We start from the raw sequence: 17,044 nt of genomic DNA, 5'->3' as shown, positions 1-17,044 counted from the left end.
GTCTGTAAAACACCATTTTGCAACTCTCACAGTCGTCAGAAAAGTTTTCTTTTCATCTTGTGACGAAAATATAAATTTTCAGTGGTGATCGAGTGATTCTCAACCATTCAAAATCTTGATCAGCCTAACGCAAAAATCCAAATAATTAATATGTGGAAAGAAAAGTCCACAAAGATCTTCATCCTGTCAAAAAAGAGCAAAAAAATCTCTTTATTCGTTTTATGTACAACATATAATTGGAGACAATAATTAAAGAGTTTCTGTACTAAAAATGTCCCATCAGTTCTACTCCTGCTGCATCTGCAGTTCCCTCAACAACTGTGCCCTCTGCTTCTCCAATTCGTCCTCCGAGAGTTCGTGGTGCTCTCCATTATCGTGTATTGAGCCCTCAGAGTGCCCCGATGGTCTGCGATGTTTCTCCTCCTTCGTTCTTCTTTCCGGCGAGTCCTCAGACGATGGTAAACGCGAATGCGAACGCTGAAAAGGAGAAGATATTATAAATAAAATGTACTGGCACTGATTTTTTATTTTTTAGGAGATATCTACCGAATGGCTTCTTCCACGCTTCTTCTTGTTCTTCTTTCTCTTAGTCTTTTTGCTCTCAGACTCCGAGCTGTCTGATTTACTCAACGGACTAGGAGACCTTGATTTGTGGCGCTTCTTCTTCCCTTTGTCACTGACATCAGACTCAGGCTGAAAAGTTCAATAGTTCAAGATTTTAAATTTAATAATTCAAGATTTTTTCAAGATTTTCTTCGAACAAAGTTGATTAGAATTAATAGCTTCAATTATGAGATTATCTCATATTTTTTATGTTAAGCATACACTGAGAGAAAAACGACAAAGTTCTCAACAAATCTTACTTGTGCCAAGAAAATAGTTTTTTGAAAATTATCAAAAAAGGATTTTTTTGTGTCAAACATGTAGAGAGTGCACCGGAATGAAAAAATTTTGTCGCAAAACTTTTTGTCATTTCTAGCAATACTCCTTCGTTATTCGATACTCCCATACGTATTTTGGTCCCGAAAAATCTTTGTTTTATGTGAAACAAGGGATAGTAGTTTTTCCTTTCGACTGTCTAATAATCACAGACAAGAAATGAACCCTTAAAGGAAACAATAATAATGGTATGATAGCAATCTTGTAACTCAGGGATAAAATATTTGTTGATAAATTTTCCTCTACATGAGATATTTTCATCCTGAAAAGGCACCGTCTGGTGTGAATTATTCGCCTCTTTAGCCGAATATTTCGTTCCTGTCGAAAGTAGAGCAATTATTCATGTTTGAGACTTTCACATTCGAACCAAACAAATTCTTTTTTGGCAATTTTCAACTAGCGATTCTGTTGGCCCAAACAAGACTTGTTTGACAACGCGCTTGTTTTTCTCTCAGTGTAGGATAATCTGAATGCCAATTCGAATGATCATAAACAATAACTTGAAAAAAAAAAAATCGAATCTGACAGGAAAAATTGCCCAATGAACGAGCATCAGCACGTAAATAAAAAAATTGTTCACTCCTCCCAAGCCCTGAAAACTCACACTATGACTCCTGGACCTGGACTTCCTCTTCCCCTTCTTCCCCTTCTTCTTCTTGCTCCTGATGTGATGATGTCCGCAGCTCTCCTCGAGATCATGCTGATACTCCTTGAATATCCTGACCCTCTCGCTCTCCAAGGTGATGGCCTTGAAGTCCCCCTCCTCCTCGAGCTTCTCCCTGACCTCCTCCCAATTCATCTGATAATCCACCTCGATGTTCTTCAACAGCCCCTTGAACGCCCCCTCCAACTTCTTAAACTTCCTCGTCTCCTCCTTGACCCTCTCCTTCTCCCTCGCCTCCGCCTTCTCCAGCAGCAAATTATACGTCAGCTTGACATTCCCAGCGTCAAGAGTCGCCGATTTTCTGTCCTCACAGACAACCGTAGCGAATGCCTCGAAAGTCGTGTTAACCTGTACCTCAAAGTTCTTGTCCTTGAGGATCTCCCTGATGATCTTCTTCTCGTCATGGAACCTGGACTTGAGATCCTCAACATAAAACTTGAACAGATCAAGAGGAGTTGAGCCAGGCTGTCCCAGCATAGCCGAAAACCTGAGATCAGCACTGAGCATAGGATACAGCTCCACCCAGAGTGACATAGAAGTGAGTTTCCCCTGCTCATGAAGCTCATCAAGCAGCGAAATAAAGCCATCCCTGTTCTTCCTCTCCTGTCGCTTCCTCCTCTTCTTCTCTCGCTCCTTCTCCTCCTCCTCGTCCTTCTCCAGCTGCCTAATATGATTCTCAAAAACCAAGAGTGCATCCTCCTTGTCCATCTCCAGCAGGTCAGCATCCTCAGCAAAAGCCGAGTGCTGAAGAAGAAGCGACTGCGTCTCTTGCCAAGTTGTACGATAAGTAACATCAGTCATCGTATCCAAAACCTGGGCCAACTTCTTCGTATTCCTCTTCTTCAGCAGCTTCATCTCCTCCTTCTCCCTCTTGGCAAGATTGAAAATAACATCCTCATAGATGTCCCGTCTGTCCGAGTCACCCACGGCCTTCCATATCTCGAGATTAGCATAAATCTCCTCGCACTTGTAATACTTGACGGTGCTGGTCATTCTCTCGTGATTAAGGAGAAACTGCTCCAAATCCTCCTTGGCCTTCTTCAGCCTGAGTCTCTCGGTTTCCTTCTCCTCCTTGAGCCTCTGCGTTTTGTAAGCATTGAACGCTTGCTTGCGCTCATTGAGCTTCTTCATCGAAGGATATCTAGGATCACTAGATATCATCTTGACAGCTTGCTCCCAGGTGGCGTTGGAGGGCACATCCCTCTCCTTGAGCAGCTCCTTGAACGCCTCGATGGCCTCCTTCTTGTCCTTGAACTGGACCTTTGGCTCGGGTGTTGATGTTCGGCTGCCATTGGCCGAACCCTTCGCCGAATTGCTGTCCTCATCGGGTTTTGCCGGCGGTGTGGGAATATTAATGGCAGCGAGTGTCGCTGCCATCGCCTGCTCAATGGCGGATTTACCCGAATTCGTTGATTCGGGGGTTCCCACAACGTTTGGCGATGAGTGCTGAATTAATTGTGATATTCCACCGGTATTTGTTGCACTTGCGACAGCGACAGCTGCTGCCGCTGCCGCCTCTTCAGCCAGAATTCGATTTTTCAGCTCTTCAAGCTCCGGGGGAATTGTCCAACGTGACTCCTTGGAGGTCACGTTGTGATAGTAAACCTTGCCATTTTCGGATTTGTATTCTTTCCAGGGGCATTGGGAGAGCAAGAGCTCGGAGGGAGTCTTCAATTCGTCTGGCTTCTCCCAGAGGGATTGCTTTGTCGTGGAGTTGTAGTAGTAAGTGCGACCGTCGGGGGCCTTGTGCTCTGTCCAGTCGGACTTTTTTTCAATGGGCGAGGTGGACGGGACGGGGGCGGGGGTCGGGGTCGAGGGGTTTGTCAGGGGGTGAGGGGAAGGGTTCGGAGCGGGTGAGGAGGTGTCGGTTGGGGGGAGGGTCGGGAGGGCTGGGGCAGTTATCTGTGGGGGAGCGGCTGAAAAAATAATGACAGAGGTGAGAGAATTGAGTGGAAAATGGGGAGCGAACTGAGAGAAATGGGAGAATTACGAGTGAGTGAAGAATGAAGTTGTTGACCTAGAGTTATTTCAACGGAGATTGACTCGGTAGTGCAGAGCAGATTGAGCGAACTGAGAGAGGTGAGCGGAGTGAACATATTTTCATCGGTTACTGGGGGATTCACAGGGGAGATACCGAGCAAATTGCATGTACGGGTGGGATCATCATTATTGAGTTAAATATGGCGGTTGCCGCGATTTTAAGGGTGCCAAGTGAATTTGGCGATGACCTTGAAAATTGACATTGTTATAATTTTTTTAATTAATAGTATTAGACAGATGGTGAACATCGGTGACAATTTTAACATTTTAGAACTTATGGATATCGAGAAATTAAATAAACAAAATCAGTCTTATACACGGCCTCTTATGGAGTTTTGATTAAATTGAACGTTTCAACCCCCTAGGAACTCAAGAAAAATTTGAAAAAATTTGAAGATATGGGGAATGATGTGTTCAATGTGATGGCGATAAAAAACAATAGGGTGCCGGGGTGAATAAGAGAGATATTTCAACCCGCCGTGCCCATTTGATCCCATGCTTTCTCGAGGTTCGTCACGCGAAATAGAGGATTTTCCGCATTTATTTTCTCGATGTCTAGTTCCGGTTGCGGGTTTGAAATTTCGTCGGATGGATGAATACATATTTCTCCAATGATGGAGGGAAAGAAAAAAATTTTTTTGAATCTTTTTTCAAATTCACTTGGCACCCTTAAGAGAAAAATGGGGAGCAAAAAATTGAGAGAATTGAGCGAATTGAAAGAAGAAAATTAAGGGATCGAAATGTTGACTGGAAGTTATCAGTTTTAGTTCAGGCGGACAAGTCAGAGCAGATTGAGTGAACAGAGGGAAATCAGCGAATTCAATTGACACATGGAGATAATCAAATTTGGTATTAAAAAATTTGTATTCATCTATTTGGAAACGTTCTGGATGTTGACTGAATGATGAAATAAATTTGAAAATTAAGAGAACAGACAGAAATGAGCTAATTAAATTGACACATGGACATAATGAAAGTTGACATTAAAAACAATACATATTCATTAATTTTGAAATATCTCTGAATCCATCAGCTCTATTAAAAACCACCAGATGACACTTTTTGTAGCTCATGAAATTCCCCACAAAAATACCCTCTGACATTTGCCCCCAGGACATCTCATTACTAAAATCGTTTCAGATTTGTCAACATCAGCACTTAAAAAACCCATATAATTAGTTTTTGTGAATGAAAAAAATGTGAAAATGAATTAATTGCTGTGATTATCAATCACTCACCAATGACTCCAGGCTCAGGTGGACCCCCAGCCCCCATGGGGTATCCAAATCCAGGCGGGGGTATGGAAAACTGTGGAGGCATCATCCCCGGTGGTCCTGGTGGCATTCCAGGTGGTGGAATAAATGGCCCTGACCCCATCATCGGGGGACCGTACCCTGGCGGCATATTTGGAGCTGCTGGAGGGTATCCTGGGACTGCTGGCGATGGTATTCCATCGTTCGATGCCTTGACAATAATTTTTAGGTTAGAAGTGAAAAAATTTTACAAGCTGTGATCCCTTCGTGTGCTTCCGGGCTTTTTGATGGAGAATTTATCACTCACCATTTTGTTATTTTGTTTCTGGTTATTTCACTTCGTTCAATTCATTGGTAAGTGCTTTTGGAATTTTTTTGAAGGACTTGGGGACTCGGTTCTGGCGTTCTCGCCGGCGTTGTTGTTAATGACGTCGAGTACTGACGTCAGATGATTCTCAATTGGCTGTCGGAGCGCGACTGTAGGAGTTTATGATACTGTAGAGTTTTTGATGTTTAAACAATCAATTTTCGGGGATTTGTGGATTTGACTCCATCATTTTTTTTATTGAGTATTGAAGTCAGGGACGAATTTTTCAATGACTGATCCAACTTCTGATGGATTTTTGGGATGAAGATATTTTTTGGAAGCGAATCACGCCGAAATGGATTGTTTAAAAAATATTACAATGTTCTGGGGTATTAATAATGTGTCCTAGATTTGTTTCGTAATTTTTCATGCTAATTAATACCTGAAAAACATTTATTTTTAGTTCGATTCCAAGATGTAAGATTTTTTAGATGGAAATGATTTTTCGAGAGTATGGGAATGAGGAATTAATTACTTAAAAAATAGTCGGATGTTTTGTACTATTTTTCACACTTCTCTGGATTTTTTCATAATTTTTACTCAACAATTAATCAAAATAAAAAATAATTGTGACGATAATCTCGTCATGGCCAGAAAAATCTTGAAATGAAAATGATTTTTTACTGGTAAATAATTTTCAATAAAAATTATTTTAAAAAATAATACGATATTCGGTACTAGGTACTTCCTCTATCTCTTTTAATTTTTTCATAATTTTTACTCGACAATTAATCAAAACAAAAAACAATTGTGATGATAATCTTTTCATGACCAGAAAAATCTTGAAATTCGAATGATTATTTACCAATAAATAATCTTCAATAAAAATTAGAAAAAAATAATAGGATATTCGATACTATTTCCTCCACCTCTCTGAATTTTTTCATAATTCTTACTCAACAATTAATGAAAATAAAAAATAATTGTGATAATTTCTTCATGACCAGAAAAATCTTGAAATTTGAATGATTTTTTACCAATAAATAACCTTCAATAAAAATTTTAAAAAAATGATACGATATTCTATAGTATTTCCTCCACCTCTCCAAATTGTTTCATAATTTTCACTCAACAATAAATGCCACAAAAAGATGAGTTTCCATTGAGATTTTTTCAAATTTCCCCCAAAAACAGGTGGTTCCCCCTATTGTCATCACTTTGACTCCTGGCTCCTGACACACCGAAAAATCTCCACACCCGAGACAAGGCGTGACGTCACCCGTCAATCATACGACACTTTCCCCCGTTCTAAAATTCAATAGTCCGCAATTAATTTATTAACAACCCCTCGATGCCTCCGAAAAGCGCGAAATCCCGTTTCCCAGATATCCATTGAGCCCGACGATGAAAATTTCATCAGAATTCCCTCGTCCCAGTGTCTCATTCACAAAAATAAACTGTTAGGAACGAGGAAAAGAGGTTGGTGGAGGTGTTGATAGATCCTAAAACTCCACGTAAACACAGGAAACCGATATCAGTTATCGTCTGGGAAGTTTCGGTTGATAAAGGACTCGAGAATGTTCAAGAAATTCAAGGATAAACTCGCTGAGGAGATGAAGCAGTCCCCGGCGAGACTGCAGGCGAGCATGCAGCAGTTGGCACAGGTAATCCATCTGTCAGTGATTTAACAATAAATAATTATGAGATAATTATGAGAATAACAATTGCAGGAATTGATTTTCCAGGAGTTGTGAGTCATTACATTTTTTATTGATATATTTTTTATATTCTTTTTATTTTTTACTCATTTTCTTTTTTTTTTATTTAAAAATTTGTTCATTTCGTAGAAACCGCATGGATTGAGTTAAGGTTAATCTGAAGAGGATAAATAATTTTAAGAAATGTTTAAAAATATGAGATGGAGGCACCACCATCTTTGAAGCCCCTTTCGGTAGTGGGAGTATCCAATCAAGATGGCGGTGCCTCCACCTCGTATGTTTAAACATTTTTAAAAAAATTTTATCGTCTTCAGATCACCTTCAAGTCGTTTAATCCAGTTCCTAGAAAATGAACAAATTTTTTAAGCTATCCTTCAAATATTTTCATCCACTTTTGGCTGAGAATTCATGACGCAAAATTTTTAGGGCATTTCAGTAATTTTTTTTTTCATTCCCAAGGGCGCTTGATTTTTTAATTACTCTCCCCATTGAAAAAATTGAATAATTCCAAGAGTTTTATTTCAAATAGATATAATTCGAGATAAAAAAAATATATAGGGGTGAGTGGATTTTCTTTTCAATTAATCCATTGACTAAATCTTCTCCCGTCAAAACTTCTCTATAATTTTCCATTCTGCTGAATGGAGAATATTATTCTCAACAGTAATCCCAATAATAAAAAAAGTTGATAAAAATAAAAAGTTGATAAAAAAATTGTTTTGCTTGAATTGCGTCAAATAGTCGTTCAGCTGCTTTATTTTGCCCCACTCTCGCCTGAGAGGGAAGAAAAAAATATGAAAAATGAAAAAAAAATGAAAAATTCCAATTGCAGGCAGTTGTCTCCCCGTCAGTCTCCAACACCTCCATCCAGAGTCTGTCAGCATCAAACGACAACTTCTCCCTCACAGAGGAGGGTGACGAGACCCCGAAGAACAGCCCAAGTCACCAGGGCTTCCACTCCGTGGACTTGACGTCCCCCAACTCCCTGGGTGTCTCCAGGCGTTCCTCAATATCCTCAGTGACAAGTGCTGACACATCCTCCCTGTTTCCGATCTACGAGGGCGCCCCCAGCACGTACCACCTCCACTCGGACATGGACCAGTCAGCGAGTGAAGCTGACGAGAACATTCCCCCGAATCTCGAGAGGGTGACGAAGGAGCAGGTGTACAGCGCCTACAGAAAGGCCCAGGGGAAGTACCACAAGTACAGGGGGAGGTACACAGACCTGGCGACTCACTACAGGGAGATGGAGAGGGTCAAGAGTAAATTGGAGAGTCTTCTCGTGGAGACGCAGGACAAGGCCTTGAGGAGAATTGCCGATCTCAAGGAGCAGTGCCAGCTGGAGCAGCAGGCGAAAGCTCATCTGGAGGAGGCACTCAGGAATGATATCGAGGAGAAGGATCATGTCATCGGGACGTTAAACACCAAGGTAAGGAGGATTCATCGTTAATGATGATTGTTAATAATGAAGATTAATTGATGAAGGGGTCGACTTTATATGCAGCTTGTTATAAAGGTTATTTGGAGTGGATTAGGGCTAAAGGACATGGAACATTTTTCGTTGGAAATTTAATTCTCTGCAGAAATGTTCTTGAGGCATTTTTGTCGAAAAGCACTCGTTAACGAGATAATTAGCATCTTATTAAAGAAGTTTTTCTTCAAGTGTTGCTTTCTTTAATTTCTGTTCTTCAGATCTTTTTTCATTTCATTAATACGAGAATTTTTCTCATCCAAATGTCAGCCAATAGAATTGCACTATTCGACTGTTATTTCATATAGTCAACACGGTATTCAGCTGATAATTTTTGATAATTCAACTGGTAATTTTTCATGTTGACTAAATTTGTGGAAAACAAAAGATTTCGAGGTCGAGTGAAGCCCTGGTTGGAAATGTCAGATGGATTTTGTCTCATAGTGCAATTCTTTTGGACATTTGGATGGGAAAATTCCCTCCCGAATACTACTCGAGCTTCAAAATTAATCGAGTAATTCCCTCAAGGTTCCCTGCACACAAACGAACCTATCGGGAATTGCTCGATAATTTTGAAGCTCTCGGGGTATTACTTGCGAAAATATCTCGGTAGTGAGTGACTTGAGAGGAAAATGTCATAGAACATTTTTGTAGGGAATTTAATTTCCTATCACATAAGTTTTTAAGACACTTTTCCTTGAAAGTACTCGTTAACGAGATGATGAACATATTAATAGAGGTGTTTTTCGTCAAGTCCCAAAATTTCATTTTTCCACTTTTTTTCATTTAGCAAATAATGTGATAAAACATTTTTGTAGGAAATTTAATGCTCTCCATAAATGATATTGAGACATTTTTGTCGAAAATTATTCATTAACGAGATAATTAGCATATTATTTTTAAAAAATCTCTTCAAGTGTTGTTTTCTTTAATTTAGTGTTAGTGATTTTAGAGGAAAATGTCATAGAACATTTTTTTAAAGAAATTTAATTTTCTACGAATAATCTTTATGACATTTTTCATTGAAACTACTCGTTAACGAGATAATTAGCACATTAATAGAAATGTTTTTCTTCCAATCCCAACTTTCAGTTTTTCACTTTTTTTCATTTAAAAAAGATGGGAATATCTCAGCAATGAGTGGTTTTACGAAAAAATGTGATATTTCATTTTTTGTAGGAAATTAAATTCTCTACAAAAATGATCTTCAGATATTTTCTCCTGGACCTACTCATAACCGTAATAATCCCCAAAAACAATGAATTAAGGCCCGGGTGTACTATCTTTCGAACATTATCTCGATGTTTTTTGTTTCATCTTTCGTCATCTGAAATTGTCAATTAAGTTCTGCATCATGCAGAAGTTTTGAAACATTATGAATGAATAATCAAAAAAAAGTAGAAAAAATTCTTAATTTTTTCAAAGAGTATTTTTAATTTATATTCAGAATAAGTTGACTAACAAGAAATTGAAAAATGTATCTGATTTACGGTGACAAATGGCGGCCTGTCACCCAATATCATGCAGGGGGAAGACTGATTTCGTAAATCTTTTCCCACACTGCACAGAGACATTTATTACGGAAAAGGCTCTTTGAAAAAAGTTGTAATATTTTGGAGAATTTTTTAATCACACTTTTATCACATAAAAATGGCAGATGACTACATACCACTGTTTTGAAAATTGAGATACCTAGCTGTCACTTCCCATGAGGAGTTGGTGTGTTTTGTTTATCCACCATGGAAAATGACAGCTAATAGATAATTTGCCACAGCGAATCAGATATTTGTAATTTCCACTTTTTTCAACTCATTCTGAATCTCAATTAAAAACGCTCTTTGAAAAAGTTCAGAATTTTTTCTATTTTTTTTTATCATTCTATTATAATTTTTGGAAATTTCTACATGATGTACCACTCAATTGACAATTTTGGATTACGGAAAATAAAAAAAATCCAGATAACATTCGAAAGATAGTACCTGATGATTGTACCTGCCATGGGGCAGGTAATGCTCTTGCAGGCGACGGCGTCTCCACCGGCTTCAGACCTTCTAGTGGACCTCTCGCCGCCTCTGGAGGAGTCCCCAGCCCCCGAGAACCTCGCCCTCAAGTCCAAGTTCGAGAAGCTGGAGGCCCTTCTCCAGAAGTACAAAGAATCCCTCAGGAGGTCCAAGGAGAAGCTCCAGGAAGTGACGGAGGAGAAGAATGTCCTGGAGAGGGACTTCGAGGCCCTGAGGGCCTCCAACGACGAGAAGTTTCGACTCCTCGAGGACGATTTAATCATCTCCAGGGGGGAAATCAATAACCTGAGAGATCAGCTCAACACCATGAAGGGGAGGGAGGAAGAGTCAGCGATTTCTCTAGCCGAGAACAAACTTTCCATCCACAGAGAGCTTGAGGTAAAAGAGGAACAGATCAAACAGTTGAATGAGGAGTTGGAGATGGCCAAGTTGAATAAAAATGATGGCATGAAAGAAGTTCAGAGAGAAATGCAGGGAAAACTGATAGAGTTGGAGGAGAGAATGGGGTCTAAACATCACGAGGAAGTAGAGAAGAATAAAAAATTGGTGGAAAAAATTGAAGCATTGCAGGAAGAAATAGATTTTCTGCAAAAGGAGAGGGAGAAGAACGACAAATTGGAGGAGCAGTTGGAGAAATTGAGGGAAAAGATTGACTTTTTCCAGAGGGAAAAGGAGAGAAACGAGAAATTAGAGGAGGAATTTGACAAGTTGAGGGAGAAAATTGATATTTTGCAGAAAGAAAACGAGAAACTTCCGGAATCAAATGAGAAATTCAAGGAATTGGCTGAGAAAATTGAATTTTTACAGAAAGAGAATGAAAAAATCAGGGAGAAAAATGGAGTTTACGAAGCTGAATTGTCAAAAGCTAGAGAAACTATCGAAAAAATGTCGAGGACAGAGTATACATCGTCTAAAGACGAATTGATTCAGACATTGAACTCTAAAATACAGATTTATGCTGCAGCTGTGCAGAAGGCAAAGGAGAAAATAGACTCTCAGAATTCGAGAATTAAGGAATTGTCTGAGGATTCGAGTAGAGAGGAGCTCGAGGAGAAGAATGTGGAGATCCTGGGGATCAGGAGTGAGTTGAAGTCTTGTAAATCGACTGTTAGTGATCTTAAAGAGCAGGTGAAGAGGATCTCTGGGGAGGCTGAGCAGCTGAGGAGGGAGAGGAACTGCCTGATTGCAAATATTCTGGATTATAGGCGGAGGATTCAAGGGTTCAGGGACTGCTGCGAGGGGATCAAGGAGGAAGTGAAGGGGCTCAGGGTCAGGGACGAGATTGTGGAGGTGGAGAAGGTGCTGAAGGAGAAGATCAATGGGTTGAGAAGCGTTGAGGGGAATTCTGAGAGGAAGAGGGAAGAATTGTCGTTGGAAATTGAAGAGTTGAAGGGGAAAATTGAAGATTTTGAGGGAATTTCGAGGAGGAATGAAGAATTGGTGGGAGAAATTGGGAGGAAATCCTTGGAAATTGAAGAATTGAGTAGAAAAGCTGAAAATTTTGAGGAGATTTTGAGGAAAAACGAGGAATTGTTATTGGAAATTGGAGAATTGAAGGGGAAAATTGAAGATTTCGAGGAAATTTCGAGGAGGAATGGAGAATTGAGTGGAGAAATTGAGAGGAAATCTTTGGAAATTGAAGAATTCGGCAGAAAAGCCGAGAATTTCGAGGAGATTGTGAGGAAAAATGAGGAATTGTCCTTGGAAATTGGAGAATTGAAAGCGAAAATGAAAGATTTTGAGGAAATTTCGAAGAGCAATGGGGAATTGAGTGGAGAAATTCAGAGGAAATCTTTGGAAATTGAAGAATTGAGTAGAAGAGCTGAGAATTTTGAGGAGATTGTGAGGAAAAATGAGGAACTGTCGTTGGAAATTGGAGAACTGAGAAGGAAAATTGAGGAAATTTCAAGGAAAAATGGAGAATTTTCGTCGGATATTCAACGAAAATCTCTGGAAGTTGAAGAATTGAAGGACAGAATTGACAATTACGATAAAATTGTCCACAAAAACGAAGAATTATCCAACGAAATTCATCAAAAGGCTTCAGAAATCGAGGTAATGTCTGCAAGATTGAACAATTTCCATGAAATCCAGCTTCAAAACGAGCAACTATCATCAGAAATTCACCAAAAATCCTCGAAAATCGAAGAATTAACTAGACAAATCTCCGCCATGAACGAAATAATCCCCAAAAATCAAGAGCTATCCAACGAGATTCACCAAAAAACCTCAGAAATCCACGAACTGTCCTCAAAAATCCAAAAACTAGACTCAGAAATCACGAAAAAGGACCTCCAGATCTCCGAGATGCTCCAAAAAGTCCAGAACTTCGACGAAACCACGAGAAAGAACAACAAACTCATCGCAGAGATCGACAACCTCAACTTCAAGATCTTCGATCTCTCAAAATTAAAACAACAACTCTCCCAACTCAAAGAAAAATCCAAAACCCTAGAACTAGAAAACCAAAAATTGAAGGACGAAATGTTGACCCAAAAAACCCAAACCGAAGAGATTGAAATTTTGAGATCAGAAGTTTCCAAAAACGAGAGAATAATCAGAGAAAAAACCTCAGAACTAGAAGACCTCCAGCAAAAATATTCGCCTCAACTAGAAGAACTGTCAGATCTCAAAATACAATTAGAAAATTCTCAGAAGATGTTGAAAGACTCTCAAGAGGAGTCCAATCACCTCAAAATCGAAATTTCTGATAACCAGAGGCTTCTAGAGTCTTCTCAGCAACAAATTCAGCAGCTGGAGGAGAACCTCAGGATAAAAACGCAGGAATTGTCTTTAATCTCTGCCTCCACTTCTGACAAACTAAAAACGGAGGAAAAGAACCACAAAAAAGTCCTGGAAAATCTGAAACAAACGGAGGAAAAATTGTCAGCTGTAACTTCAGAGTTCGAGGCCTCGAAAAATCGTGTCCAAGACACAGAACTGAATCTCCAACACCTCCAGGCGGAGCACTCGAAGGTCGCCACCGAGAACTCCTCCCTGAAGGACACGATAACATCAAAAACCGAATTAATAGAGAAGCTCAAAAACCTCAAGAATAAGCAAACGAAGGCGATCCAGGACCTGGAGTCCAAGAACGAAGCCTTGAGGGCCACCTCCAGCCTCTCCAAGACCCAACAGGAGGAGCTCCTGGAGCTCCAGCAAAAATTATCCCAGTTATCCTTCGAGAACTCTGAACTATCATCAAAGCTCTCGCTTGTGGAATCCTCGAGGTCTGAAATGGAAGCCCAACGTGAAGAGCTTCAGGATCTAAATAAAAAGCTCCAAAGTCTCCAGTCAGAGTCTAACGACTATCAACTTGAGATAAAATCCCTGAAGGAAATCCAGAACGATCTCCAGACAAAAGAGGAGGATCACAAAAGTAATATGAAGAAGCTGGAAGAACTGAACTCATCTCTTCAATCAGAGATCTCGAGTCTCAAAAATGATCTCCAGGAGCAGTTAACGATCTCGAGATCGAGTCTGGAAGAAAAAGAGAGATCTCACAAGGAGAGGGTGCAGGAATTGGAGAGAGAAAGGGAGAGAATTCAGAGAGAGAACGCCATTCTGGTTGAAGAGAAATCGAAAAAATTATCTGAGAAGGAAAATGAGGTGAAAGAACTCCTGGAGAAGGAGTCCTGGACGAGTCAGCTGATGGAGGAGTTGAGGAAGAGGTCGGAGAGGCTGGAGATGATTGAGAAATCCGAGGGAATGCCCCTGGGACAGCAGTCGTCGACGACAATCAGAAGTGAAGAAGAGAAGATCGAGGGTGAGAGACTTCACAAATTAATCGAGGAGCTCCAGGGGCAGCTGCAGGCCATGGAGTCCAAGCTGATCACCTCCCAGGCGAAGGAGTCACAGCTGGAGATACTCAATGAGGAGTTGAGGAGGGAGATGGAGGGGCTGAAGGGTCTGATGCAGACGACCGAGGAGGAGAATGGGGTCAGGATGACGCAGCTGGTGAAGGAGTTCCAGGCTCAGCTGCAGGACAAGGATGGGGAGATCCAGGCCGCCCTGGACAAGAATTTCGAGAGGCAGCAGGGGTACGAGTCAGACCTGGTGCAGCAGTACAGGGAGCAGCTTAAGGATTTCCAGGTGGAGCTGACTGCCAAGAGCCAGGAGATCGAGAGCCTCAGGGGCAAGGAGAAGGAGGTGCAGAGGCTTGTGGACACCATCACCAATATCAAGAGGGAGCATGCTAATGAAGTCAATGAGGTGGAGAGGAAGTGGAAGAGTGTCAAGGCCAAGAGCGAACAGCTGGAGGGCATGGAGAAAGAGTGGCAGAAGGATAAATTTGTGAGTTGTTGGGGTTTTTTAGAATTTTTGAGAGGGGAGCAATGATTTGCTTTTATTTTCTGCTTTAACGTTTTTTTGGAATGTTTTATCTGGTTTTTTTGTGATTTTGGTTGTTTTCTTGGTTTCAGAATGAGGATAATGTAGGGCAGAAGGAAGAGGTAATTTATTTTATTATTTTTGCTTGTTAATGGAAGCTTTGTAATCGCTCCAATTTAAGTTTACAATTTTTTGTGTTAGGGCGACTGAATATGGTCTATAAAGTCCCAATATGCGATTTTTATTTGTCTTGTTTCTTCATTTTTTTAAATTTTCTTATAAGGGATCAATCGAATTGCATAAATTTTTTCATGAATATAGACTTTAATAAACTCTATTGATTGGCACCAATTAAATTTTAATTTTTCATACAACTTTGACAAAATTGATATTTTTCTAAAAGTCGATTTTTCAACGATCACTCAAAAAATTGATAACAATATCTTCTTGTCGCACAATTCGTTGAAAGAACGAAATAATACGCAAAATTTTGATGACATTTTAATTGATGATAGTACTATCACATGAAAAAATACAAAAAGAGAATAGTGAAAAAAAAATTGAAAAAAAAGAGAACCTATTCGGAAGCAAATTGCTAATTTATTGGCAACAATTACTATACTCATTTATAAAAAAACGCGATTATCCATTTGTTCTTCTGGGATTTAGTTTCGTCAGAGACGCCTCAGCCCCTAAAATGCTTAGGTAAACTTTCTCACAGTTTCTTTTTTTGCAAAATTGATATGCCCAATATTTTTTTTACAACATTGACATTGACAATGCTTGCAATGAGTCAAACGACTTGACAGTCCTCCCCGAAAATTCAAATCTTTCTGATAGAACACGTATTCGTTTAAAATAACGAAAAACAAAATTGCTGGATTGAGAAAAAATGATTTTTCGATTACAGGAATTGGAGAATATGTCGAGAGTAGCTATGGCTGCAGTTCAATCGAACACAGGATCATTCCACTCTCTCCAGCAGACCCTGGTCTCTCAGAGACGAGAACTGGCTGAACTCCGGAAGATAGTGAAACTGAGGCACGACGCACTGGAGGACTCGACGGAAATCGAGTACCTCAGGAACATTCTCTACGAGTACATGATGGGACGAGAGACCCTCGTCCTCGCCCGAGTGATAGCTGCAGTGGTGAAATTCGATCAGGACCAGACGAACAAAATCCTAAAAAAAGAAGAGGACAAGCTGACGCTCCTGGGGTCTCTGAGACTCTCCTAAGGGTTTAGAATTTTTTGAGGATGAGGATTCAATAAAGACCGCTGATATGAAACTGCCAGAACGTAAATGGTGGTCCAGAAACCGAAGGGGTGATGAAACGAGAGAAATTTTGAAATGAAAAATTCAGGTGCTTTATTTCGTTGATATCTCCGGCTCGAGATTCACCAAAAAGCCTAAAAAATCCAGAAATTATCCTCAAAAATTCTACAGTTAGGCTCGAAAATCACGAACAAAGACCTCCAGATCTCCCAGATGGTTGAAAAAGTATAGAACAAGTTGAAGTTGAATAAAAATGATGGGGTGAAGCAAGTTCAGAGGGAAACGCAGGGGAAATTGATGGAGTTGCAGGAGAGAATGGGGTCCAAACATCATGAGGAAGTCGAGAAGAATAAAAAATTGGTGGAAAAAATTGAAACTTTGCAGGAAGAAATAGATTTTCTGCACAAGAACAGGGAGAAGAATGAGAAATTGAGGGAAAAGAAGAGAAATGAGAAATTAGACGAGAAATCTGAAAAGTTAATTCAAAGAAAAAAATCATATTTTGCAGAAAAAAAACGGGAGACTTCCAGGATGAAATGAGAAATCGAAGGAATTGGCTGATTAAACTGAATTTTTACAGAAAGACAATGAAAAAATAAGCGAAACAAATGGAGTTTACGAAGCGGAATTATCAAAAGCTAGAGAAACTCGAAAAAATGTCAAGGACAGAGGAATAATATTCCAAAGATTGATTCAGATACTCTCCCAGATGCTCGAAAGGTCCAGAACATCGATGGAGCCACGAGAAAAAACAAACTCATCGCAGAGTTTCATTGATAACCTGAACTTCAAGATCTTCGATCATTCAAAATTAAAACAACAACTTTCTCAATTAGAAAACAAACTAGAACTTGAAAACCAAAAACTGAAGGACGAAATGTTGAGCCAAAAACCCCAAACCGAAGAGATCAAAATTTGGAGGTAAAAAATTTTCAAAAACGAGGGAATAATGAGAAAAATCGTCAGGACTAGTAGATCCCCAGCAAAAATATTCATCTCAACTCGAAGAATTAACAGATCTCAAAA

General features: G+C 39.8%; 2 protein-coding genes across 5 annotated transcripts; one reads left to right on the top strand and one right to left on the bottom strand.

The window, feature by feature from the left end:
• Positions 1-16: 16 nt before the first annotated feature.
• On the bottom strand, positions 17-6,396 carry LOC107040309 (pre-mRNA-processing factor 40 homolog A). 2 transcript variants are annotated; one of them, XM_015260343.1, is made up of 7 exons: positions 6,337-6,396; positions 5,204-5,373; positions 4,882-5,107; positions 1,544-3,519; positions 547-693; positions 267-477; positions 17-183 (listed from the first exon to the last, which is right to left on the bottom strand). In XM_015260343.1, the coding sequence occupies exons 2-6, from the start codon at positions 5,204-5,206 to the stop codon at positions 286-288; spliced, it is 2,544 nt and encodes an 847-aa protein (XP_015115829.1). In that variant the 5' UTR covers positions 5,207-5,373; positions 6,337-6,396; the 3' UTR covers positions 17-183; positions 267-285. The 2 variants fall into 2 exon arrangements, with proteins under 2 accessions (XP_015115829.1, XP_015115828.1); XM_015260342.1 differs by having other exon boundaries at positions 17-477.
• Positions 6,397-6,482: 86 nt separating this feature from the next.
• LOC107040356 (golgin subfamily A member 4) lies at positions 6,483-16,717 on the top strand. 3 transcript variants are annotated; one of them, XM_015260416.2, is made up of 5 exons: positions 6,483-6,867; positions 7,754-8,350; positions 10,414-14,706; positions 14,835-14,864; positions 15,653-16,717. In XM_015260416.2, the coding sequence occupies exons 1-5, from the start codon at positions 6,781-6,783 to the stop codon at positions 15,977-15,979; spliced, it is 5,334 nt and encodes a 1,777-aa protein (XP_015115902.1). In that variant the 5' UTR covers positions 6,483-6,780; the 3' UTR covers positions 15,980-16,717. The 3 variants fall into 3 exon arrangements, with proteins under 3 accessions (XP_015115902.1, XP_015115901.1, XP_015115903.1); XM_015260415.2 differs by having other exon boundaries at positions 10,399-14,706; XM_015260417.2 differs by lacking the exon at positions 14,835-14,864 and having other exon boundaries at positions 10,399-14,706.
• Positions 16,718-17,044: the final 327 nt, after the last annotated feature.

Source organism: Diachasma alloeum, unplaced genomic scaffold (genome assembly GCF_001412515.2).
Source record: "Diachasma alloeum isolate Michigan unplaced genomic scaffold, Dall2.0 Dall_scaffold_00327, whole genome shotgun sequence".
NCBI classification, from domain to species: domain Eukaryota; kingdom Metazoa; phylum Arthropoda; class Insecta; order Hymenoptera; family Braconidae; genus Diachasma; species Diachasma alloeum.
Note: the sequence above shows the minus strand (reverse complement) of the source record. Positions and strands in the feature narration are given on the sequence as shown.